Source organism: Castanea sativa, chromosome 2 (genome assembly GCF_040712315.1).
Source record: "Castanea sativa cultivar Marrone di Chiusa Pesio chromosome 2, ASM4071231v1".
NCBI lineage: Eukaryota > Viridiplantae > Streptophyta > Magnoliopsida > Fagales > Fagaceae > Castanea > Castanea sativa.
Window position 1 is genome coordinate 42,193,455 of NC_134014.1, and position 27,920 is coordinate 42,221,374.

Genomic DNA, 27,920 nt, shown 5'->3' on the forward strand with positions numbered 1-27,920 from the left:
GTCCAACTTGCAATTGGATTAGGAAAATGTTTTTTTTGTTAAGAGGAAAAATGTTGGTAATATTATTTAAATGTTTGTGTGATTTTTAAGATTAGTCGTATTTGCGTCCAAATTATAAGGGAAATGGTTCAATAGTAATTACCATCCATACTCTTCACAAATCAATATATATATATATATAAAAGCAAAGACCTCATGTGAGAGTACATGAGGTCCTACCACGTGGCACTCTAATATTACATTTAATTTTTTTTGCCATGTGGTACTCTAATATTACATTTAACTTTTTTTTACCTTTTTTATTAAGTTTTTTTACCTTTTTATTAAGTTTTTTTAACCATTACCCAATGGATTATAGTAACTCATTTTTACTATTATATAAATTTAGCATTGTTTACCTCTTTTTATTATTTTTTTTCCTGTTACCCAATAGATCATAGTAACTTCTTTTTACTGTTCTGCCACGTGACATTCTAATATTGCATTTAACCTTTTTTCATTAAGTTTTTTCAACCGTTACCCAATACATCATAGTAACTTATTTTTATTATTATATAAATTTAGCATTTTTTACCTATTTTTATTAAGTTTTTTTTACTGTTACCCAATAGATCATAGTAACTTCTTTTTACTATTATATAAAATATGGGCTATTCTTAACAATTAGACCATTAGACCAAAATTAATTCACTATAAAATAAACTCCCTTTTAAAAGTAGACCAAATCTTATGAAAAATTCAAGCCAGTTCTTACCTTACATATTATGACACAAGTGTGACTCTTCCCACGTGTAAATCAAAGCAAAAACTCTTACCCTCTTACAAACTCTCTTCTTCCTCCCCTTCGTATAGGTGATACTTCTAGAAAATCTCATCCTCATGAAATCATGTCTTCATTTTTCCCCAATTTCAATTCAATATGCGTTTGTCTATTAATAATGTTCTATGCAATTTATGCAGACAAATTCTCTGTCATCGACCAGTGCAACAAATATGTATATAAATCTTAAGATCCTTGCTAAAATAATTGACAAGTGCATATTTCTAAAATTTATAATAACAAAAAAGTCTAATAAATATCATATACTATCTCACAAAATGTTATTAACTTAATATATTCTTTAAAAAAAATCAATGATAGGAATGGTAAAAAACATGATCCTATATAAGAAATACCAAAAATACATGCACAAAAAAATTCATAGGAGGATATATCTTTAAATATTATGAAGACAATAGTAAAAATAAAATGCATTGAATGAGATCCTACGAAACAGGTTTGTTAATCATTTCAATTTATACTCATCATTTACGTAAAAAAAAAAAAATCATACATCATATTATTTACATTAAAAAAATAATACATATTAATTTCAAAGTTCATTGCAAGATGTAAACTGCTAGGGTATTGCAATAATAAGTAATATTGATACAACAGTAGGTTTGTATTACATTCTATGTGTAATTTGTGAAAGGAATGTCAAACCACAAGCAAAATCATTTTGGTATGCAAAATGTTAAACAAAAATAAATCTTTCTATCCCAAATATAGAGGCACTCACATTAACTGTATACCCTTCAAATATTTATAATATATTTATCTTGCTATAGCTACTATATATATACAATTGCAAACTACTTCAGATACATGATTCAAATTGAAGTTTTTGATGCAGCTATCAAAACAAATTTTGTGATATTTGATTGAGATGCCGAGAAAATCCTAATTGAATTTACAAGATATTTTGCTGAAAAATAAATTGAGGTACAACTTATTTAAATTATTGTAAAAATATTGATATTGGAGAACGAATTCCACGTGATTTGAAAAAAAAAATTATGAAAAAATGGTTTTCTCTTCTTCATTTGAATTAATTCAATCTAAAGGGTGGTTTTGAAAATTACATAGTTGCTAAGATTCTTGATGCACCTTCAAATGATAAAAATGTATGGAAGAAAAAAAATACACAATTCAATATGCTATATTAATTTTTTTTGCTGCACTATTCCAAAATTAACAAAAATAAAAAATAAAAAAATTTACAAAAAATTGTAACATCATTGAAATTTAATATAAATGCAAACACTATGAAAAATCTTAGTGACAAAGTTCAAACTTTGTAAGATCCAATTAAGAATTTCTCGATGCCAATTCATTAGTGATTAACACATAGGATGCAATAAAAGTAAAAAAAAAAATGATGAAAGCTCAAAAATTGAACAAATATGTACAGACTAAACTTCAAACGTTGAAGATAGAGAAACTGATGATGATAACAAGCATCGCCATACCTTAATAACAAAGATTGAAGAAACAAAAAAAAAAACAAAAAAAATTCGTAATGAAGTTTTTTATTACATCATATAATAAAAATCAATAATATAGAATGAATTAATATGCTTTTATCAACTTTTATTGTACAATATTACTCCAAGTGGTTTTAATTATTGCTCATTATTTGAACAAAATAATTATAATAGATATATGTGAGCAATTTATAATTGTTACTTTTTATGATGAACTCATTACTAACAAAGTTTTATAATAAATATGCTATAATATATGTCTAATATTTTCAAAAACCAAATTTACATAAAACATTATAATAGTATCCGTGCATCGCATGAGAAACTTACTAGTTGAAATAATGGGAAAATCAAATATATCTCACTTATATAATTTATATGAAATCTTACAGATGAAGCATAATATTTTTTGTTGTTAGGTATGCAGTATACACTCATTTTGAGGCATATTAATGTAACATTTCGGTCCAATTCAGCTTTAGGCTCAAATTTTCTTTTATTTTATTTTTATTTTTATTTTTTGGTTGAAAAGTATGAAATTTAATTCTATTTGAGCTAAAAAAATACAACAAAATCATTATTAGAAATTAGAGATACAGATTATGGACCCTAAAAAAGCAATAAAAATGATTAATATTTAAAATATAGTAAAAAAATGCTACACTAAACTTATATCGTAATTTAAACTTAATGTAATATGTTATGTGTTTTTCCCTGGAATGAGGTTATACATTTCTTTTAATATTCTTGGATGTGTTCAAATTAGTTAAGCGATTATGATATTTTTTTAAAAATCTTTTTTAATATTATCTTCTCCATTTATATAAAACAATGTTATAATTATGTAATTTAAATCTTTATATAGTACATTTTTCATCTTCTCTATTTATTTGTTGTTAAATGCAAAATACATTATAGTTCCATACATAAAATTTATAAAAATATAAAATACTTTTAAATAACATATATGTATTATTTATCCTACAAATTTTACATTATATTTTTATAAAATAATTATTTTACATTTTTCAGTGCATCACATAGGTTTGCAACTAGTCTATATATATATATATATATATAGCCAAAACTGAGAGTAAATTCAATTAGATTTCAAATTGAAATTTAATTAGAGTCTAATTTTGAGCATGTGTCTCATCTAATCTAAGCTTTTTAAATTTTTGTGCCAAATAAGTTAATTCAATTTGTAAGAAACGACGAATCCAATATAAACAAACCTAGGTAATATATATAAAACCAAAACTTAGAGAAAATTTGATTATAATCAAAATTAGTTTTTGCCTTTGTTAGTTTTTCATACAAATTAAATTGTTTATATTTTTGTTGTTATTTTTTTTTTCTGAACCAATGAGTATATTTTTTTATACAGTTTCTATTTAGATATATATTTTGTATGTGAAGATCTTGAACGTATCAAACTGTAACTGAGTTAAACGATTTCATGCACTTATACTCATTCAATTTAGTAGATATTATTGAATCAATTTATTCTTTTATTTTGTGCTATATTTTGTAGAATTCCATGGATATTGATAGTGAATTGATATTATATATGTAGTCTTTAATAGTGATTTTCAAAATTATATACATAACAGTGGTGTAATGAGAAACTTGGTGTAACTAATATCATATAAATCGCAAGGAAAAATCATTTTAGTATCTCCAAATATCCTAGTCAAACTAATGTCCTATATATTTAATAACTCAAACTAACATCAATAACACTGCTACAATCCATCATTCCTGTGCATAAGCACAGGTTACATATTAATTATAAGTAATTGTACAGAAAAAAGGTTGAAAAACCTATGCATTATAAAATTTTGGATGATAGGTGCAAACATAAATGTGCAGGGGCCTAGGGTTTAGAAGAATGCAACATATGAATGCTGCTCTCAAGGAGAAACTAGGATGGGGGCATTCTGATAATGAATTGTAAATTATGGGTTAAATTGTAATCAAGCAAGTACCTAAAAACTACAAGAGTAAGTTCCAATAAACTCAACTAGTAATATTTCTTATTGTTGAATAAGAGATCTAAAATTCAATTTCTGCTTACACCAAAATTCAATTGATGTCTTGATGAAATTATCCCTAAAATAATAAATAAATGAATACCTAATAGGAAGACAACTGTAGTACGTTTAAGGCTATAAAAAAGACTTTGGGTATGGAAAACCAGTCTTGTATCAAAGAGACCTTTTGGAAAAAGGTGCTTGCTGGAAAATTGGGAATGGGGGAATGCTCCATTCCGTGGTGCCACATTTGGAAGGATTTAAACTAAAACTAAGGACAAACTCTACAAATAACCAAAAATTGGGTTTATGTTCTGAGCTTATTTTACAAAATCCAGTTAAGTGGGATAAGGATAAAATTAGGAAAGATTTGAGAGAGAATAGGCAAGAACAATCCTTCAAATTAATGACCTCAGACCAATCAAGAAGACTTATTAGCATGGGTCCCCAACTCATCAGGTAAGTTCTCTGCAAAGTCAACCTATCAATTGACACAACATGGTAGAGAATTAAAGAACAACTCACTGGAAAGCAAGAAGTGGAAAATATAAATAAAATTAAAAAAAAAAACCCTACTCTAGAAATTGAAAATTCAAGAAAGACTTAAGCTATCCTTGTGAAGTTAGCTTGACAAATAATTATGATAAATTGGTAATTAGGAAATGAATACATTTGTGTGAGGCCGAGGAAAAAATCCTGGAACAAATTCCCCTTGGACTATAAGATTTTTTTTTATCAATTCAATTCCATAAGCCATTGGGTTAGATTAATTATACTAGTAGAAGAAAAATTGAGGCTGCAGCAAGAAGAAGCAAGGAAATAATATTATTCGTAGCTATTTGTTGTGAAATAATATGGATGAGAAAAAACCAAATCCTGAAAGGGAAATAGATGATCATTTATTTTTAATTAGACAAAGTGTGTGTGTATATATATATACATATATCGATCATATTTAACCTAGGAATATGTAGGTTTGAAGTGGAGACCACTAGGAGCAGTCTATGAGATCCCTGCTCCCCTTATCCCCTTTTTTTGAAAGTCAACTTCAATATAGCCATCAATAAGGAGAAATCTTGTATATCAACCATAGCCAGAGCCCAGAGACCACAAAGGAGAAGTTATTTTTGTTTGTACAGAGTTCATAAAAGATCAAGAACTCCTGATAGCGAAAGTCAAAGAAGCTTATCCAACAGCAGAGAAAGCAACAACTTTGAGTTTTAAATTGTAGGTCAAAATGCAAAACTCACCCTTTAAATTTCAGTCTTTTAAGTTTGGGTTTTGTCATGTTTCATTCATTCTCAATTAAATCTTTTGTTAGTGTTCAGTTATTTGCTGCTGTACACTTACTAAAACAACATCGTTTTGGATTTTATAATTATTATTTCTTAATTTCAAAAAAACTGAAAAGCATTAATTAAAAAAAAAAAAAAAACAGAAACTAAGGGTTGTTTGCACGCCTAACTCAAACTCATATTTTTACATTTTAAACAACATTATACACATTTTCACACACTTTTTCACCTACACGTATTTTAAAAAACTACAAAAATTTCATCTCAAATTGCTCTATCAAAAACCCCCTAAATTACTCAGGAATGACGGTCCCTGACCCACTGAATAACAAAAATAATCCCCACCCCACCGATATCTAAGAAATTCTATGGGTTTTGAACAATTTTGCTTCTTTGGCACTTTGGATTCTGAAACAGACACGTACGGCCAAAACCAAAGTGCTCCCATTAATCGGAAAATTCTTAGGTAATCCCGGAGTATAGTGAAATGATGCTCCATCCTCTTACATTCATGGTAAACCATACAATGAATTTAATGAGTGAACCCCACCATAAATGTGAAAGGAGGGAGCACAATTCTCTATGCTCCGGAAGTACTTAAAAATTACTCCCATTAATCACTGATGAAGAATCTCTCAGGGATTTCCTTGTCCCATAAAAACCAAAAAACAAACATAGATATAGAGCAACAAAGTTGAGACATCAAACTCGGTACAGTTGAGCAACGATTTCCTTGTCCCATGAAACCCATAAAACAGCAATTCTATTTCAAATCTTAAAAGGTTTTCCAAGGAAATTCTAAACTTTGCAAATAAGAGGTGATGTAAAAATCAATAACATTCCAAAGTGCAATATGTACCTGCAGTCTGCAAACATGGGGAAAATTACAGAAAAGGTGTGATTTGTATTTGAGCCTTGTAACCTGACTGTGAAACATGCCTAGCAGTGCCAATCTCAGTCTGTCCCTCCTAAAAAGTTGTATTTAACACCTGCATCTCTTCTCTTGTGTAGTTTTGTTTTAGTCAATGGGGTGGGGATTATTTTTGTTTCGGTGGCTAGGGAACACGTTGTTCCCTTGAGTAATTTAGTTTTTTTTTTTTAAATTAATTTTAATTAACGTTTTCCAATTTTTTTGAAATTAAGAAATTAAAAAAAAATCAAAACAACCTAAGTGGATGGCAGCAACTAACGGAGGATTCAATTAGAAATAAATGAAACTTAAAGGATTGAAATAACAAAATCCAAACTTAGAGGACTGAAATGAAAAAAAAAAAAAGAAGTGAAACTTAGAGAGTCAGTTTTATATTTTAGCCTAAATTGTAACATGTAAAAGAGATACACTGATGTAATATAACCACACTAGAACTCCTTGACCTCTCCATATTTGAGTCATAGAAAACATCACTGCTCCTTTGTTGATTGAACTGTTAGTCATACCCATAAGGAAACTAATTTTGTAGTTTATAATATTCCCAAATTGGCTATTTTGTATAATTATGAGGGAGAGATCCTCATCTCCATAAGCCCAAAAAAAAAATGGCTCTCTTACGAAAAATTATCTTATGAAATGGTTTTATAAAACATCTCTCACATGTTGGAAGAGGGGAGGTATATATGTGGATCTCACTTGTTGTGAATGAGATGTTTCACTCTCATGAGATCATTTCATAAAATACTTTCTCACAAAATTCCTTCTCCTTGTGCACATTGGCACCGCAAATGCAATGCGCACCATGTAATCGAATAAAAAGGCTGGTCAACTTTTATCTTAAACTTGCTGTGATGCTCATCTAGACTGCATTAATGAAACATTGGTTATTTAAAAGGCTAATCAACAATAATCTTACACTAACGACTAACTAGCATTGGCACTCAACTAGACTACAATTAAAAGCAAAGCTGCTCCATCTTTGTCAGAAACCTTGTAATTCAAATGATTGACATCTTTTGGTATATCTAATAGAGACATCTAGGATTCAGCTCCTCTTTCTCTATTGTAACTATTGAATTATCGAGAAAATAAAGCTGCACCATTTTTTCCGAGTAAATATGCAGATATTAGTGTAAGCTCAGGGGAAGTAGGTTAGCAGCCACGCATTTCTTTGGAAATTGTTAACGGGAAAACATGGCTTATTTTTTTCCAGTGAAAATGAAAATCACCTGTATGGAGCGACAAAATTGAGTTGCCAACACAAACCGATTTGACAATCAAATGAAAAAGATAACTATTGCACAACAAATTAGATACAGCCTCCACTAAATCACAGCATTTTAAACTTCTTTGAAACACCAATGAAAAAAAAACAAACATGCACAAAAAGAAGCAAATAAGACAATGACATTAATAGAACTGATTATTTGTCCGTCGTTGTCTTGCCCAAGCTCACTGCACTCACGTGTATAAAATTTTCTTCCCACATTCACAAGTAGACCTATTTCACAAGAGGACTCAATCAAGTCCTCCATAAATCATAATTGGTTTTTCCCCCTTTCTTTTCTTCTAGAGATCAAGTAAAATACTTGCAAGATCACCTTTCACATGCATTATTTGCAACATCAAATGTACACACTCTTTAGAACTTGACCCAAAACCTTGGGATGAAACCCCAAGGTTGTGATCCCAAAATCAGCCCCTCCCAGCATTACCGTGTCTGCTGCTCCTAAAGTAGCTAAGAAGCGCCTGTGCCTGCAAGTAACCAAAACCATGTTAGATTAGTCTTCAAGATAAAAATAACAGAAACAGCAACCTCATAAGCAGCCGCATACCTTTTCTTTGGCCCTTGGGGTGCCTGACTGTGACAATGCCACCAGTGGTGGGACAGCTCCTTCTTGGAGCACCATACTGCAAAATCTATTACTGCTTTGACAAAGATGTAAAAGAGCAGCAGCTGCATTCTCCTTCCCTCTTGCAGAACCCAACTCAACAACTTCTACCAGAACTGGAATCCCACCCTCCTGACCAATAGCAGTCCGTCCCTCCTGAATTGTAGCAAGATTTGCCAATACAGCTACGGCCTTGTCAACCATTCCAGCAGCCGGGTCCATCAACTCCACAAGGTACTTTACGGCACCAGCTTCCACAATTCGGGACTTGTTTTCATGAAATATTGATAAATTAAACAAAGCTGTGGCTGCATCCTTCTTCCCCCTAGGAGTCCCATTCCCTAATAAATCAACCAGAGGCCCAATTGCACCAGACCTTCCAATCTTGACTTTGTTATCCTCAATCACCGAGAGGCTAAAGAGAGTGGCAGCTGAGTTCTCCTTTGCTTCAGGACTCCCCGTCGTAAGAACATGAATCAGAGGTTCGATTGCACCAGCATTAGCGATCGCAGTTTTGTTGTTATCAGCGATTGATAAGTTAAGAAGTGCTGTAACAGCATTTTCCTGAATCCGTGAGTCTTCCGAGAGGAGCAAATTGACCAACAAAGTAATGGTCCCGCAGTTAGCAATTACAATCCGATTATCCATGTTGTGCTTGGCAAGTAACCGGATCTCAGATGTTGCATCTCTTTGAGTATCAACTGAAGAGCTTTTCAAGTCCTCAACTAGCTTCCGCACTCTGGTTTCAATACCAGAAAGATCAGCTCTTGTTTCAATAGCAGGAGAAGAAACCATCCTTGTACCAAACCTCTCTGATGGTCGCCGCCAGATTGATTGATTTCGAGGCCTTGCCTCCAACAATCTGGAAGTGAAATCAGGTTCTCTCTGTGGCAAAGTCAAGGGAGCAGCAAGTGGCTCTGATTTCCCCTCCCCTGATGCGTCACTGCTGTAGCCAGTCAGATTAGTTGTTATCTGTGAAGCTTCATTGGCATCTCCAGGTGTTTCTTGAGTAAAATTTTCATTAGAAAGCACACTTGAGGCAGAGGCAGTTCTATTATGGCTCTGAGCTGATTGTTCAGCTCCAGTAGCATTGGAAAATTCATTTGCAGAAGGTGATGTAGTGGGTTGGCCAACTGCATCCATATTCCTTTCTTCTGAGCTTGCAGACCTATCTTCAGAACTTGTTGGTGATATTCTTGCCATATCCAAATCCTGCCCATTTCCAGCTACACCAGACAAGGAGCCCTCTGATGAAGAATGAGGATACAATGGTGAAGTGTCCTCCTGATGTACTCCACCAGACAAGATCAAGTTCTTACCAGGTGAACCCATAGACCGGCTTGACTCAAGTGATATTGGCTGGTTGACCCTGGAATGAGGAAAAACAGGTGACTCCCTGGTTGCACCAGAGTCTGTGTGCCCAAGAAGGGGTGATGGTTGGTTTAAGTTTGTACACTTCATGGGATCAGGCAACTTCACATTGTTTGACTCACACCAGTTTGCAATTAGGGCCTTTACAGTGTAATTAGGTATTAGATTGGTGTGCGCCAGAGTCTGTCGTGTCTTAGGACAGACAGTTAGACCAAGATCAATCCATTTCTTGATGAAAGCCCGCTCATAGGTTTGCCCTGATGACACAATCACTGGATCTGTCATCAGCTCGAGAGAGAGAGGACAGCAGAAATCAGGAGGTATTGGAACCGGGCTACAGCTTATGGATTGCTTTATCATAATAAGGCGCTCATGCATGTGAGTTACAAGAGCTATCATTTGATCAATATATTCAGCATCCTCCGCCTTTTCGGCTTGTTCAGCATTCTCTTTCAACTTTTCGAGGGCTACAGCCTCAATGAGAATCTTCTGGTTTGATTTCAAGCTCAGACTCTCTGAAATTTTCAACAGGGTCTCTGAGCTGGGTCCAACACCCCTCATTTGATCCCTTAAAGCTTCTTTAATGACAGATGACATTGGTTCATATCCCTTATGCTTAATTTTCTGTACACAATGCTGCAATTAAACATGCTGGGTGTTAGGCATCATAAAATAATTTAGATATACATCTTCCCAATTCTAGCAACCAAAATCCTGTAAAATTTAAGTATTTTTTCCCCTCATATGCTACCTCAAGAGATGCTGAGCTCAATTCATCAGGAAGATGTTCATGTGAAGACTTCAGCTGCTGAAAAATGTCAAGACCAGTAGCCCGAGTCTTTGATATCAATGATTCAATTTCCAGAACCTAGATATCATGCAAATTGGAAAATGATTAGAAAATTTGTATTCCCCAAAACACCCAATATTATAATAAACTAAGGGTATAATAGCCATATTTGTGTTGGTGAAAGTATGCTAATCACAAGTAAAATAACCCATGAATGATCAATTTAGTTAGTTTTCTTTTCAATTGGTGATTAAGATACTGTACCATCAAATTCACAAACTAAAACAGATTATAAAATTGTATATTTAACTTACAAAATAAACTTTACTGGACAATGGTTGACAGTTTTCAAAGAGCTCTCTCAATTCTTCGACAGATTGACTTAGTTCTTCAAATGCCTTGATAACCACTTCATCAGAAGCTAATTCAGAATCAACAATTGCATCAAGTATTGGCTTCAACAACTTTAATATCTCTTCAGCCTTTTGGTAATACTTAAGAACTGGTTCTGAGTTTATATTGTCACAAGAAGATAAATGGAAAAATGATGATATGTTATTAAGAAGGGCTTTTAACAATGATATCTCCATCACACCTGTATCAATAACAGAATAGGAAATGGTCACTCAACAGAGTAAGTTCTTAAAAATAAAAAATAGAAAGAATGGTTGTTTGGCGTAACTTATACAAAATTTACACCACAACAATGCGATTAACAACAATGTGATTAACAAATAGCTGCCTAGTTCATAAGCTATTGAAAATAAAACTAATTGATTGGTACTTAATATTTGTATGCCATCCATCTAAAAATTGTTGTTTTCCACATCATCTTGACAGAAAGACCAATAAAAAAAACCTCCACTGTGGGAAAAATATATATACATATATATTTATAGGAGGGAAAAAATTACCAATTTGTAATAAATAAATAAAAACCCTAACTTCAGTTAATGTTTAGAACAAAAAATGCAAAAAGAATGTCAGAATGTGAGGCATATTCTTATTGCCTTGGATATTGAGGCACATGGTAATGGAATATAAGCTTCAAGTGTAATCTGTTAAGAATTTTCTAGTGTTGGCACTTGGCATATTCCGTGCCAAATTTCATTGTATTTGCAATCATTTACTTGTAATTGATTTTAATGAGATGTATTGCACATGAGATTAGAGGGTCATAGGCTGAAAGGTGGAATTGTTGTTTGAAGAAATTCAGTCGAGCAAATCTGGGCATATCAAGCTAAAGTACAGCATTTAAAAATGAGTTGGACACAGTTTCACAAGAAACTTACGAGTAATTATGTAGAGCAAAAATTGCAACTTGAGAGAAAGTTGTTGATTTTTTTCTCTACTATTCCTATCCAATTACCCCTCTTATATCTCACTATAGCCATGAAGATATACCCAGAAATTTTTTTTTTTTTTAGGTAATATTATTAAAAAAGAAATAGGAGAAAGGATACAGGGTGTTCACAATAATGAACAAAGAGCAACACAAAAAAATAAAGAAACAAAGGAATCAAGATGCTATGCTAAGAGACAATAGAAAATTAGTAAGAGAAGAACAGTCCAAGAGACCCCAAGACCAAGACCAAGACCAATCTAAAAGAGTCCGCTGGCACCAATCTATCAACTGAGCCAAAGATTTGTCAGTATCCTCAAAAGAACGCCAATTACATTCTGTCCAAATAATCTACCTCACTTAGAATACCTAGAGTTCTCATATTGAAGAGTGAGAGAGTTAAGCATTTCCCTTAGTGCAAAAACTCATTGAACTTTCTACCTTCACCCTCTCCAGTTGTCATATCTATTGAAAGGAGACCCAAGCCACATGCTAAAGATACCTTAAGTGATCTTTATTGAAGCTTGGTGCTGGGATTCATAAGAGAAATCCCTAGAAATCTAAAAAAATCTTTGAGAGGCCTTGAAGTGGCCAAATAGACTTGGTCTTAAGGTTGAGGGCTCAATTTGCGGAACTAGTAGCTAGTAAGGAGAAAGGATTGGTGCAATCAGTTGCAAGCAGGAGCAAGGAGCTCGAATACATCTACTCTTACTTAGCTTGGAGGGTTTGTAAGTGTAATATATTGCAACTATTCTTACTAGTGAATTGGTTGATGCTACAGGCTCAAGAGCTTTTTGCCCGGTTTGGGTTTTTCTCTTGGTAAACACCTTCCGGTGTTTGGGTGCTTGTCTTATTGGGATTTTCTGTTCTATTGTGATATCCATGCATGAATAAATTGGCTAGTTTAAATTTTTTGGTCTTAATTGTGCAATCAACTTAAAATTGGTATTAGCTATAACTGGCCCAGTCTTTTTCAAAATCCTTAAGCACATAAATAAAAAATATAAGACAACAGGTGGTGAAGCAGGCGGCAATAATAAATGTCATTTATGTAAAGCACGCATTCTTTTAAGTCATCAATGGATAATTTCAATATATGAAGCATGAAGTTTATTTCTTTTCTTTTGGGAGGGGTGGGGGGAGTGCGTTTGGAACTACCCAATCTATGTCAAAGTACACCTATAATTATCAATATAGAATATTATTGTAAGTGAAATGATCTATTTAATGGGAAGACAAAAAATATAATGAATTTAATATCAATGATATATATTTTATTTTCTTAATTATTTATTTTGGTTGGTTAGCATATACAATTCATCCACCTGTATGGAACTAAACTCATTATCTCTCCCTACAAACATTATTTATGGGTGAGGTGATTCCATTTGGTCTAAAAACCACAAGCACCAACAATGATAAATGCTGGAATCTCATTTATTTAATAACTAATAAAATGTAATTAAAAAATCAAGAAGGAAGCATAATCCAAGTACACAAAGTATACAAAGAAAGAATGGATGATTGTAGAAAGACACGAAACAGCCAAGCAAAGGATGGACTGACACTCATTGGAACCAAACTTTTAAGAAAATTTCACTTAGTTTTCCCCCATAAATTTCTAAACATCATCGAAAGCCCTCCTGCTTCTTTTCCAACCAGACAAACCATACAGGGCATGAAGGGATTGCCCCACATGCCACTAGGCTGCCCCAACCCCCAGCTTCCAGCTCCATGAAACCAATAACTTAGCAACTGTTTTGGGCAAACCCAATGTACTCCAAACAACGTAAAGAACAAGACCATAAATCATTAGCACAGTACAGAAGAGTATCAAATGATCAACTTTATTGGAATTGCATACCAACTTTAATTAAAAGTATTATCAAAGAGAAGGATATCCATACCTATATTTTGATATGGGTGGTGGAGAGTGGTATGCTTGAGCAGAGGTTTGAAAGAGAGGAGATTCTTCAGGCTACCTTCAAGGGGATAAGGCTAGATGGTTTCACTGGCTTTTTTCCAACACTGTTGGAGGGTTGTGGAGAGAGATGTGATGGCATTCAGTTTTACCAGTACAGACCGTAAGGTAAATTTGAAAAAGATCTTTGAATGCCTCCTTTATATCTTTAATCCCCAAGAAGCACAATGCCTCCAATATTAGAGACTTCTGGCCTATTAGCCTGGTGGGAAGTGTTTACAAGATATTGGCCAAGGTTTTGGTGAATCGATTGAGAGGGGTGTTGGATACACTTGTATTGAGACTTAGAACGCTTTTGTGGGAGGTAGGTAAATTTTAAACTTGGTACTTATTGCAAATCAGTGTGTTGATAGTAGAGTCAGAGGTCACACTTCGGGTGTCATTCGCAAGTTGGACATTGAAAAAACATATGATCATGTGACTTGGGAGGCCCTTCTATACTTGTTGGGGAGTATGGGTTTTGGTGAAAAATGGAGGCAGTGTATACATACTTGTATTTCCATGGTACAATTCTCAGTTTTAATTAATGGATCTCCAGGTGGCTTCTTTAGCATTTTGAGTGGTTTAAGGCCAAGGAGTCCCTCTATCCGCCTTGCCTTCTATTTTGATGATGGAGGTATAAAGTAGGATGCTTAGGAGAATAGAAGGGATGGTCTTATCAACGGATTTAGGGTGGGTGGTGTGGATGGTGATGGGATATTTGTTTCTCACTTATTATTTGCAAATGACACAACACTCTTTTGTGATGCTAGTACTGAGCAAATCCTCTATATCCGACTATTATTTTCTTGTTTTGAGGCAGTGACAGGATTGAGGGCAAGAGTGAAATGGTTCCACTAGGGGAGGATAAGAATATTAATGCTTTAAAGAATATTTTGGTTAGCAAGGTAGGGTGCTTGCCTATGTCTTATCTTGGTATGCCTCTTGGGGCCTCCTATAAGTCAACATCTATTTGAAATCCCATCTTGGAAAAGTTTGAACGACAGTTAACAGGATGGAAGAAACTCTACCTTTCTAAAGCAAGTTGTTTGATTTAATTGAAGAGTGCGCTTTCCAGCCCTCCTTATTATTTATCTTTGTTTACCATCCCTACGAGTGTGGCTAATAGGATTACAAAGGAACTTTTATAAGGACGTTTGGGGGATTAGCTTAAGCATCATTTGGTGGGATGGGAGAAGGTTTGCACTCCTATTGCTAATGACAGGTTAGGGATAAGGAAACTTACTACCTTTAATAAAGCCCTCTTAGGGAAGTGACTGGCAGTTTGGGCTCAAAGATGCATATCTATGGAGGCGTGTGGTAGCCTTAAAATTAGGGGGTGGGGGGGGGGGGGATAGTGGTGGGGTTGGAGTTTGAAGTTAGTTCGGGTTCCCACGGTTATTAGGATGGGTTGGGAGAGGTTTGGTCAGCATATTAGTTTGTAGAGGAAAACTGAGATTTTTTTTTTTACATGATTGTTGGTGTGGCGACCAACCTCTCCAAATGGCCTTCCTGGTCTTGTATGAGAACTCTACTAATCAAGAGGCTTCAATGTGGTCTTTGTATGGCAGACTAAGGGGTAGAGGTGGAATTGGGATGTGTTTCTTCCTCGATCTTAATGGTTGGGAGTTGGATATGGTTGTTGCCTTTCTTCATCTTCTGGATTCTCCTACTCTTCTTAATGAGGGCGAAGATCTGGTGAGGTGGAGGTTGAAGAAAATTTGGGAGTTTGATATGCTTTCTTACTATAATGCTTTGAGGGGGTCCACTACAGTCTCTTTCCCTTGGAAAGGTGTTTGGGGGTTTGAAGGCTCCTTGGAGAGCTTTTTTTTTTTCTTTTTTTGGATGGAGGCATTGGGGAAGATACTCACTTGTGATAACCTTAGGAGGAGAGGCTATACTATAGTGGGTTGGTGTTGCATATGCCGATGTATGAGGGGATAGCAGGTCAACTTTTTCTTCATTGTAAGGGGGCTCATTAGTTGTGGAGCTTTGTTTTTAGATCTTTTGGGTCTCCTGGGTCTTACTAGAGCGAGGAATAGATCTGTTGTTTGGGTGGAGAACTGGATAGGAAAACATTCCTCAGACATTTGGAATTTGGTTCTACTGTGTTTGCTGTGGATTGTTTGGCTGGAGCATAATAGGTGTACATTTGAGGATTTGGAGAGTACAAGGGATCAACTCCTTGCCTCATTTGTAGGCACTTTGTTTAATTGGTCTCATGCTTGGGGTTTTACGTCTAGAGAATCCATTCCAATGTTTATAGAATCCCTATCCTTTTGTACATAATCCTATTGTAATTTTTTGTAATTCTTTTGGCTACTTTGTGCCCTTTTTGCATGAAGTAGTCTTTTTTCAATAATCTTATTCTTACTTAAATCTATGTCAAGAGGACATTTAGGACTCCAGATTCTCCCCAAAACATGGTCTTTCAAGCTGGGGTAAATGATGGAAGAACCTACCATGCACCATGCACCATGCACCACGCACATTATTAGGCTTTCAACACATTTAAATAATTAGGCTCTAGTACCAAACAAAGAAGAAACCCTATCAGAATTGTATCATTTAAGTGAGCATCCTAAATGGTAGACTGAACAAGACAGAGTACCTCAGTGATCCCACCGTAAATTTTCTGCCTATTCAAAGTTCTTATCCCAGAGGATTTAAAATATATATAGCACACTATTATATTAATCAGAAATTTTTGTTTTTATAAGTATATATTAAGTGGAAATTCAAATACAAATACAACTTGAATTGGATTTGGTCCTTGCTAAAAAAATATACTAATTCCCTTTTTTTTGTTTAATCCTTAGTCAACATTTATGAAGCACTAAAAACATTTGGATCATGGATCTTTCCCATTCATCCAAGTTAACTTGTGAGCTTGGAATTAACCTAACCAAGTAGATCTATTCAGCAATTCCTTCAATTGACTTAATGTGATTTCAACTCTATCAAAAGCAACATCCTCCATTGGCTTATCAGCTATCATGTCTCACCATTACTACCAAAGTTCTTTTAGAATAAGTCATGACAAAGAGATAAATTTAAGCCATTAACCAGTATGAAGAAATGATAACAATAATAGCCACATATATCAGGTAAAGAAGGCAAAGAATGTAACACTCACCACAAACCTGTAATTTCAAAAATCAAAACAATCTTCCTCACACGGCTGATCCTTGAGAAACCATATTAATCTGTATAGACGAAGATCACATGCAAAAACCTTATGCACCCACCATGTGGAGAGATCAAATCCACATAAAGAACCTTGGGAATTGAGGTTATCCAGTTACCAAACCCTGTACAGAACCAAAAATTTGAATTATGAATCCAGAATATTGAAGATTTAAAAATGGACAAGCAATGAATTTCTAATATTATAAATTTAAACCTTCTAAATATGAAAAACATTAACCACCCACCTCAATAAAGAAACTGAGCACATAAACAGTTTCCTCACAGAAGTGGTCATGTGGACAGCCTTCTCTTATAACTTCTAAAGTTACAATATAGGAAAAATAAATAAATAAATAAAAGATGACCTGTCTCTCTACAATATATATACAATCACCAATTTTTTTTCAGCAGCTAGTTTGGAAGGAGGGAAAGGAATGGAATTGAATGGAATGGATTTTAAGGGCATTTCATATATTCCTGTGTTCAGGGGGTTAGTGGGAAGGAACAGTTTAGCTAGGAGAGAAAGCGCATTTCATTCCCTTCCCTCCAAAAGTGAAAAGAATATTGGTTCTTTTAATGAAATTAAGGCGAAATAGCAATTTTATCCTAGTTTTGAGAAAAGAAAAATAAAATGTAAAGGGTATATAATACTAGAATTATATATTTCTTTCATTTTTCCTTCTTTTTATGAAGTTCTAAACACAATAGAGAAAATACCCTATGCTCCATTCCATTCATTTATACCTCCCAAACACAGTGCAAGGGCTAGCGATATGAAAATGCAGCAGCTCTTCCTCCTACTCCTCCTCTCTCTCTCTCTCTCTCACACACACACACACGCACGCGCAAATTTATTTTGAAAGGATGTAACAGAGAAGAAAGCATCTGGCTAGAAGAAATTAAATACTGTAGAGCATGATTTCAAAAAGTATTCTCTAACCTTTCTACCATGCCATAGAACCATATCCATGATAATTACTCACATACTCTTCACAAATTTCCAAATTCTAAACCGAATTGCCCCCGTCCCCTACACCTCCCATAATGAATTACCCAAACTGGTCTTCAACTTCAATCCTCAATCCTCAATTAATTCAATTATATAAGCTTAGAGATACAAAATCGAAACTAAATACACCATATACACCAATCAAAGATATTATTAGCAGTGCTATAACAAGCCCATATATCAACCCAGATCGTATTAGCTATCATAGAAAATTCAAAATAAACCACTAATTCTATTAGAGCAAAAACCTCACAGCCATTAAGCAGATTAAATATTTTTTTTTTTTTTCAAATCCCACAAAACATATATCAATTAAAAGCAAAACACAAAGTTCAAATTTCGCATACGCAGAAATGAGGGTTCGAAAGCCTCAGATGAAAGATAAAGGGGAGTTGATAATTCTTAGGCCGAAATGCACATACCAGTGGTTTCACAAAGCAGCTAATTGAAAAGAATTATAAAATTCAAAACCCTAATAAGTTGGATCAAAACGAAGAGTTAGAACAAGAAACGGTACCTGAATGAAGCGACCAAAAAAAAAAAAAAACAAAAGCTATGGAAACGAAGAGGAATTCGGCTGAGTTTGTTTGTTTTGTTTTGTTTTGCTTTCTCTCTCTCCTCTATCTCTCGCTCTCTCTCACAAAGCACAAAACAGCCAGATTCGCCAATTCTGTGCTGTGGTATTCTGATCCTTTGTTTCTGGGTCTAACTTTTTTTTTTTCTTCTTTAATATTAATATTAATATTAATATTATATTTTCTGTTATTTAGTTATAAAATTAAAAGTAATATATATATATATATAGGTGGTAGGGGCAGCGGTAAACATAGGAGGAGAGTGGGGCATTGTGGTGATTACGTAATTATCATGTCATAAATATGGCAGAGCTCAATAGTATTTGATTATGTGGATTTGACTGGGTATTCATATTTTGGGAGATAGCCGCCACAAAGGCCGTTTACCCACATTTATGGAAGTCCAATGGATAGATATTGCTCAGTTTTTTTCATTTCCATTTTTTTTTATTAATTAATATAATAACAACCTGCACTCTTGGCTTACTGTGGAATGTGGATGATGTCAATTTTTCTTTTCCTTTTTTCAGTCAACCTAAATTCGATATTTTATTATTTCCTATTTATTACAAAATACCCCCTCTTTCTTTTTGTTGATAATCCCTCTTTCTAAATATATATATATAATATGTTTTGGAGGGAACTATAGAAGTATAAAAAATAAAATTTTCTTTTTGCAAAAAAACACACGTGGGTAAGAAAGAAAAATAAATCATTACTCAAGTTATTTTTTAAAACAATAATGAAAATTGGTATATTTTTTAAGGCAAAGTTTAGCTATAACCCAATTAAAAGGGATTTCCTCTAAATGAACTATGTGGTAGCATTATAGAATGACATATGTCTTGGTATGTGAGACCCATATGATCAAATTTACCCCTTCTAATAGATCCCAACTCATTTTCTCTCTCATCAACACCCTCTAACATCCAAACTTGCCTCTCTCTCTCTCTCTCTGATATGCTTTTTCATTTAAATCTAAGAAAATTTTGACTTTAGAGCTTAGAATTGAAGTATAAGTTCTATTCACAATTTCTGAAGAGCTTTTAATTTATAATTTCGCATTACTACTTTGATTTGGCTTATAAATAAGAAGATCTTATTCATTTTTTTAATTGCTTGGTCCAAGATGCAAGTCAATGAAGATTGAATCTTTTGGAATTTGGAGGGTAACAAGAACGTGTCCTATTTGTGTGTGCAAAAATTAGAAAATGAATCTTTGAAATTTGTGAGAGATTTGGAAGAGGAATTAGTCTTGAGAGAGAGAAAAAAATCAAATGGTGACTCCCGAGAATTTTGCATATGATAAATGTCAGTTCAGCTACAATACTCTTTTACTTTTTTTTTATGCAGATAAAAGCTCAAAAAACTAATAGTCAAACTTTGTACACATTATTTATGGCATATGTTAATCTGCCAACTAGACATGCATATAAAATCTAAGATAGTGCTCTCGGAATAAAAACTTTTCTTCTTCTTCTTCTTCTTTTCTTTTTTTTCTTTTTTTTTTTTTTTTTTTTTTTTTAGAAGATCTCGGAATAAAACCTAATATAGTGCTTTCGGAATGTATTGTTCATGTGATAGATGAACTGTGCACTCTATCTCTTACAATTTCAATGCAAAGTATTTTCTTTGCTTTCGCTAGGTCCTTCATTTGACAATTGAAATTCGTTGTTCAATTGAGTCTTCAACTTGTCCATCTTAGCTTTGCTTTTACTTGCCACAAGCTTATCATTGACATATAAAAGCAAATATATGAAGGATCTATCACTTAGCTTACCAAAATACACACAATGATCATAATAGCTCTAATACCATTGACATACAAACACAATGATACAAATGCAAATTTATGAAGGCGTTCGTACCAATGTTAGGCAGACCGTTTCGAACCATATAATTTGTTTCTCAATATAAAAAGAAAATTCTCTTTTCTAGCAACTTCAAACATAACTGGCTGAGACATGTTATATCCCTTTTTTTATAAATCACAATGCAAGATGCACTCTAAATATCAAGTTGTGCTAACTCAAGATTAATTGGTTAAGTTAAAATTGGTTCAATTAAATAGCAAGGTATACTAGGGTCTAAACATTGTTACAATCCTATTTTATTATAGTATTAATGAATTACTCGCCTCATCACATGCGCTCTGCACATGTGATGAGACCCTTTTTTTATCATTTTGAGTTTAATGTAATTTTTCAATTTAAATTTATTTATTGTTAGTGAGGTTACACAGAATGAATTTTTAAGAAACTAAAATTTAGGATTTGAAAATAAGTAAATTGTTGAGTTTAGTGTGTGTTAGTTTTAGAAAAAAATGTATCAAATGTGCATGAGATATATTCAAATAGAGAGTGTGCTTATTTTTAGGAAAAAAAGTTTATCTGATAGTTTTTTTTTTTTTTTTTTTTTGCTTTTGAATTTTGTTGAATTACAATTTTAAACCTATTTTTTATTTTTTAAGAATAAAGATTATCTAATTAGATTAGAGGTATTTTTGACATTTTATGAAGTCATAACTAACTTTGTGAATTCTCTTAATATATAGATAATATATAGAAAAGAGATAAATAAGAGCAAGACTTAGGTACTGTTCCTTAAATTTTCTTCTTAAAATTCTGTCATGTGGCTTTTTTCTCATAGAATGGAAATGCATTTTTAGTTTAGTCATATGGTTAAATCTTAAGAAGGGAACCTAAGGTACAACACCTAAATTTTGTCCTTATAAAAAATATTGTAAAAATAGTTGCTATCCTAAAATTGTTGTCCTTCTTGAGAATTAATTTAACATTTTAAGATAGTGGATTTCAGTTAACTCAACTGGTAAAATATCTGATAATTGAATCAAAAAATTAGAGTACAACCCCTGTCTACACTAAAAATTAATTGGCGTCTTAGTCTGATGATAAAAAGTAAAATCATAAAAATTGCCAAGAATTTTATAGTTCAACTGGTTAGTTCCAACTAATACATTCAGATTTCAAATCCTTAAACCCTAACTATTCAAACCTAAGAATTTTAGGTTATCTTCTTAAAATTCTGTCATTTGGCTTTTTTTCTCATGAGATGGAAGTATATTTTTTACTTAAGTATTTATATGGCTAAATCTTAAAAGGGATACCTAAGATACAACACCTAAGTTTTGTCCTCATAAAAAATATTGTAAAAGTAGTTGCTATCCTAAAATTGTTGTCCTTCTTGAGCATTAATTTAACATTCTAATATAGTGGATTTCAGTTAACTCAATTGGTAAAATCTCTGATAATTGAATCAATGATTTACAGTTCAGCCCTTGTCTACACCAAAAACTAATTGACATCTTGGTCTGATGATAAAAAGCAGAATCATACAAATTTCCAAGAATTTTATAGTTCAACTAGTTAATTCCAACTTATACACTCAAGATTCAAATCCTTAAACCCTAACTATTCAAAATAAAATAAAATAATACAAAACCTTATTTGGCAATACTCCCCTATAATTATTTTATAATTATTAAAGGGAAAGATGATAAATAAATAAAATAAAAATAAAACTTTATTTTTGTGCTGAATATGGTAATAAAAAATATATATAATAAAAAATACTCTGCCCTTTCTAGAATGGTAACCAGGCATTTCATACTCCAACGAACATTTTGGACTAAATGCCTTTGAAAATCCACTTTGACCAAAATAAGAAGATTCTCCGATGGTAATAAAACGTGGAAAGTCAGGAGGTTTTGTGAATGTCATATTTTTCTTCGTAGAAGCTGCCCAGAATCTCTTTCGAGGAGCCAATTTCAATACTATCTCTTTGTCGGCATTCTTATTAAGTTATTTTATCCCTTTTGTCAAAGCTAATTAAGATTTTAAAACCTCTTTTGTTGCATGCTTCATGTAGATGATTAGGTTCACAATAAAATTCCTATAAAAACATCAAGAAAAGGGGTTGTTAGTTATCACTCCAGTTTGATGGTCGGTTTATTTATCTTTTCTTATAAAAAAAACACACACACAAATGAGAGGGAATGAAGTTTTAAATAATCTGTTTTAGTATATTAAACCTAATTACTCAATTAAATAATGCACTTATTCTCATCAAAAAAAATAATAATAATGCACTTATTGTAAACATTTATGCATTAGACAAAGACATACTTTTTTTTAAAACAAAGAAAAAATTATTCAAATTGACAATTGAAGACACACTTCACGTCGGAATTGGAAAAAAAAAAACAATATATATGGATTTATACAACGAGAAAGTATTTGGTATCAAATGATACCATGTTAATGGTATCAAAATTTAATAAGTGTGAAACATATCAACAAAAAATAACTAACCCACTAACAATTGAAAGACATGTGTTAGTATCAATATACTAACATTTGTATTTCTTTTATATCAATATACTTCTATCACTTCAATAAAAAAAATAAAAAAAAAAAGACATTTGTTAGTGGGTAGTTATTTTTACACTCATGTCTCTCATTTATTGAGTTTTAATAAGGATGACGTGGTATAATTTGACATATAATACTTTTTCCTATACAGTAGGTCATAACAACATGGCGGTCGACAACTAATTAACTTGCCCAGTGTGATTTCGACTTAAGCCCAATAGGTAAACCCTTAGTGGACAACTCATCATGTCTGTACGAAAGCCTAATTATGCCTCGTATGCATATAAATCTTGATCATGATACTTTTGTTAATCTTAGAGCATCGCATCAGTGGATGCAAAAATTTTGTAAATTTGCATGAAAAAACCTACTTTTTCTATTTTACACTCCTACTTTTACAAAACATTCACATCAGTTTGTCTATTATACACATTTATTCAAATAATGTGTTCATCTTCACCCACCATCAATGATCAATCCACACCCACCATCAACCCACCCAGCCACCAACATCAACCCACCACCCCAAAACCCACTGATTAAACAGAAAATCCAAAACTGGTCAAACAAAAAATTAAAAAGGATTAAAGGTGAGTGAGATCGTATTGGTGAGTGAGCTTCGGAGATCATATTGACAAGTGAGCTTCGGCAATCGTATCGGTGAGTGAGCTTCAGCGATGATCGGCAGTGGCATGGCGAAAGCAAAGGTGGCACGGCTTGCTTCTTCATTCATCAGTGGCGGCACCGCGATTCGCTCATCAGTGGCAGCGCTGGACTAATCAATGAGCGTGAGGCTGGACTGATTAGTGAGAGTGAGGCTGGATTGAGGGACCAGAGATAAAACGAGAGAGAGGTGAGAGTGAGAAGTTGAAAATGAGAGAGTGAGGTCAAGGAGAGAGAAAAAAAATGTAAAATATTAAATACAAGAGCTACAGTAACCATGCATACATGCACTGTTACTGTAGCACTTGTGCATAAATGCACAATTTTACACTCACTGATGTGGGTGTTTTTTGAGTCAAAATGTGTAAAACGAAATGTTTTTTCTATTATGCAAGACTTTGCATCTACTGATGTGGATGCTCTTATATTCGTATTTAATGATTTTTTTAATTTTTTTTTATTGCAATAATTTGAAAATATCACAAATAGATTATATATTATTTTCACTTTTAGTATGCATATCAAATTTTATTTCAGGTTAATTGGGTATTCTTTATTATTAACTATTAGACTCTTAGTACACACATTGTGTGAGCTTAGAAGCTCTTCTATTTTTTTGGATAAGAATTAATAATTTGCATTTGTTATAATTTGGAAATAAATATTTTTTATTTTTAAAACAAATAAAAAGGATAAATTTAGAGATAAGCACTAACTAATTTCTTTTTTGAACGTAGGAAATAAAATCCTAAATTTTAGGAGTTCTTTTTTTGAATTCAAAATGAAATTTGTTTTATTTGACATTTATGACTTCTTTTCTAAATGAAGTTATCCTTCATTAATGAGGGTATTTTTGAACCACATAAGGTCCAGTTCAAAGAGGGGAATCCTCCTATACATATAGTATAGATAAATAAACCCTAAAAAATATATATATTTAAAATTTAAACTTTTTGTAGATGTTGTAGTTAGTTATCTTTGATCAATTTGATATTTTGTAAGGAGAGTATAAGAATTCAATATAATCTATATATATAATAATAGGTGAAGCTGAGAGAAACTCATATTAGAATTTCAAATTAGAGTTCCAATTTTGCGTCATGTGTCCTAAATTATTTATTCTTAAAAAGTTTTATTTCTTAATTTTAAAATTAAATATGGGACCATATCATAAATATTCATCCAAGTGAGTTATTAAGTACTGTAGGGGTATTGGGCCCAGCAATTTATGAAGGGCGGCCCAACGAAGTCTTTTGGGCTAGAAACCCAAATCCGAAAATATCAAATGATCATGGAGTATTTAAATGTCCCAAAACGTCCGAGGAGTAGATTTGTCCTCAAAATATTAAGCCGAGGACACACAGTATACGTGGAGGACAATAAAAAGAGCGGTGGAATGTCTAAAGTAAAGCTGCTACCACCGCCCATACATTAAAAGCTCTGTAATTGATACGCTGACTGATAGAGGGAAGGATGGGACCTGAGCATAGAGCTTGGAACTTGGTCCCTAATCCCAGCGGGTTTTAGGGAAGAATGGATGGGACAAGTATCCGAAAATCAGGATTGCAACCATAAAGTGGAAGATGTTGAAGAGAAGGAGAGGAATATAAATAGAAGGGAAGGCATACGAAGAAGAGGGAGGCTTTTTGAGAAAGAAAAAGTGTATGATAATCAATATTTGTATCCAAACTTGAGAAATACTATTAGAAACTATCCTCGGAAACAGTCCGAGGAGGAATTCTCAGTGTTACTCTTTGCAAACGATTCTTTGTTTTTTTCCATTGGGCCCAAAGCCCGTTCTTTTTGTAATTGTCTAAGCCATCCTTGAAATCTAGATTACAAACCCATCCTCTACAAATTCATTGTGAAGAAAGGCCTTTCAAGCCCATTTCCTCCCAGTCGTGGTTTGGGAATTTGAATTGTGTCCTTACAAGTACAAAACTCAAAAAATCTAGAATAAATGAATCGTAAAAAAAAAAAAAAAAGTGCTTCAAAATAATAATAATAATAATAAAACATGGACAATTTACATTTTATACCTAATAATATCCTTACAAAATTTTTTAAAGAGTTAACAAAATATAAAAATGACTATCAATAGTATTTAAATTATATATATATATATAAGAATTATATTATGCATTTTATTGTATATCTTTAAGTGTATCCATGCATATGGATGAGGTTAGAAGCTAGTTTATTTAATGCTGGCTGATGGGTTCAATAAAAAACACATTTAATATAAATTTATTAGGTGGTATAACATAATTAGGAGTTACCTGTCCATTTTGAACAGTTTATTTAGCTGAAAGTGAACTTTTTTGCTGAAAGTGAACTTTTTTGCTGAAAGTGAACTTTTTTGCTAAAAGTACTATAGATAAATATAAAAGTTAACTGAATAGTGCAATGGGACCCACAAATAGTACCAAAAAATGTAGTAAGACTCATGAATTATAGCAAAAATAAACTGAATGTAGAGATAAGCTAAAAATTTTAGCTCATCCCAAACGCACACTTAAATCAAATTTTTTATCAATCCACCGTTTAAATTTCAAGCTTCTTGAACTTTATCCAGCAAAAAAAAAAAAAAAAGTTATTAACTTTTAGGGTAAATTTCACTAACTACCCTTAAGGTTTGGACAAATACCAAAGAGATCCAAAAGATTTTAGAACTAACCATTTCAGTCCTTAAGTCCAAACGGACTCTAACGCCGTTATTTATCTTTTAGTTTCTCTCTTTCACCCTCACTCAAACCTTTCTTCTCTTGTCCCTCTTTCTTCTCACTCTCTCTAAATCCTTCATCCCTCTTCCACTCTCAGACCTTTCTTCTCAATCTCTTTGACTACCTTAACCTTCTTCCACTCTCATACCTTTCTTTGACTCTCTCGTCCCTTTCTTCTCTCTCGTGATCTTTGCAACGGCGTCGTGGTGTGGGTAAGTGGCGTTCAGGGGTTTCAATGTGGATTGGTGTTGGTTCTCGTGGTCTTTGGGCAGTGTTGTGTTGTGGGTAAACGGTATTCATGAGTTTTGGTGTGGATCGGTGTTGGTTCTCGTGGTCTTTCGGCGGCGTTGTGTTGTGGGTTAGCAGTGGTTCGTGGGCTTTGGTGCGGAAGCTGTGAAGGTTGTTTTTGGATTTTGGTTTGGGTTATTTGTTGGTTGGCAAAAGAGGTTGTTTGTGGATTTTGGTTTGGTTTATTTGTGGGTCGGCGATGGAGGTTGTTTGTGGATTTTGGTTTGGGTTATTTGTGGGTTAGCGGCGGAGGTGTGGGTTTTGGTTTGGATCGACTGTGGGTTGGCGATGGAGGATTGTGATTTTAGTTTAGGTCGGCAGTGGGTCAGTGGCAGAGGTATGGGTTTTGGTTTGGATCAATTGTGGGTTAGTGGTGGAGGTTTGTGATTTTGGTTTGGTTCAGCGGTGGGTCGGTGGTGGAAGTTTGTGTATATTGGTTTGAATCAGCGAGGTGGGTTTGCTTTGGTTTGAACAAAGGTTTTGTGGGTTTGCTGTGGTTTGAGCAAAGATTTTCTCTTGCTGATGAAGATGTTGAGCTTGAGAGCCATTGGTAAGGGGTTTTGGTGATGGAATGAGCAGTGTTTGTAAATTTGAGAAGATGTTTTGGGTTTTTGGTTAAGAGAGGTTTTGATTTATTGGGTTTGGTTTTGGTATTGGATTAGGATTTTGAGTTGAGAGGCTGATTTTTTTGTCACAGTTCTTGATGGATTTGTGATTTTTGTTGTGTATTTTCCATTTTGATTGTTCGATCCATTCAAGTATTCTCTTTCCTTGTTTGTTTAATGAGAAAGTTACAGGAGAGTTTCTATTTTATTAGCCAAGAAAGAGAAGAGAGATAGTTAGAGAAAGGGATGAGAGGAGAGGTTAATGGCGTTAGAGTCTAGTTGTACCCAAGGATTGAAATGGTCAGTTTTGAAATCTTCTGGATCTCTTTGGTATTTGCCCAAACCTTAGGGTTAGTTAGTGAAATTTACCCTAACTTTAAAAACCTACAACAATGAAAAACATATATGGGAAAATAAATAAATAAAAGTATAAGCGTTATTTTTTTTAACCTTATTTCATTGATGATGATGCCCCAATAAAAATTATTGTCATCACCTGCGTTAATTTGAACAATTAATTAGAGTTGGTTATCAGATTGAATAATAGGTTAAGGGT

The 27,920-nt window shown here is 33.3% G+C and overlaps 1 protein-coding gene across 2 annotated transcripts; it reads right to left on the bottom strand.

Annotated features, from left to right (window-relative positions):
• Window positions 1-7,863: 7,863 nt before the first annotated feature.
• Window positions 7,864-18,826, bottom strand: LOC142624361 (U-box domain-containing protein 4-like). 2 transcript variants are annotated; one of them, XM_075797913.1, is made up of 6 exons: window positions 18,637-18,826; window positions 17,058-17,232; window positions 10,934-11,214; window positions 10,581-10,697; window positions 8,402-10,465; window positions 7,864-8,321 (listed from the first exon to the last, which is right to left on the bottom strand). In XM_075797913.1, exons 3-6 carry the CDS (start codon window positions 11,207-11,209, stop codon window positions 8,262-8,264), a joined length of 2,517 nt encoding a protein of 838 aa, XP_075654028.1. In that variant the 5' UTR covers window positions 11,210-11,214; window positions 17,058-17,232; window positions 18,637-18,826; the 3' UTR covers window positions 7,864-8,261. The 2 variants fall into 2 exon arrangements, with proteins under 2 accessions (XP_075654028.1, XP_075654029.1); XM_075797914.1 differs by having other exon boundaries at window positions 17,065-17,232; window positions 18,637-18,819.
• Window positions 18,827-27,920: the final 9,094 nt, after the last annotated feature.

Excerpts from the sequence above, each read along its gene's own strand:
- LOC142624361 (XM_075797913.1), bottom strand. The coding sequence starts at position 11,209 with ATGGAGATATCATTGTTAAAAGCCCTTCTTAATAACATATCATCATTT. Across the intron at positions 10,698-10,933 it reads TGTCCAGTAAAGTTTATTTT|GTTCTGGAAATTGAATCATT; the intron begins GTAAGTTAAATA and ends CATGATATCTAG. Across the intron at positions 8,322-8,401 it reads CCCCAAGGGCCAAAGAAAAG|GCACAGGCGCTTCTTAGCTA; the intron begins GTATGCGGCTGC and ends GGTTACTTGCAG.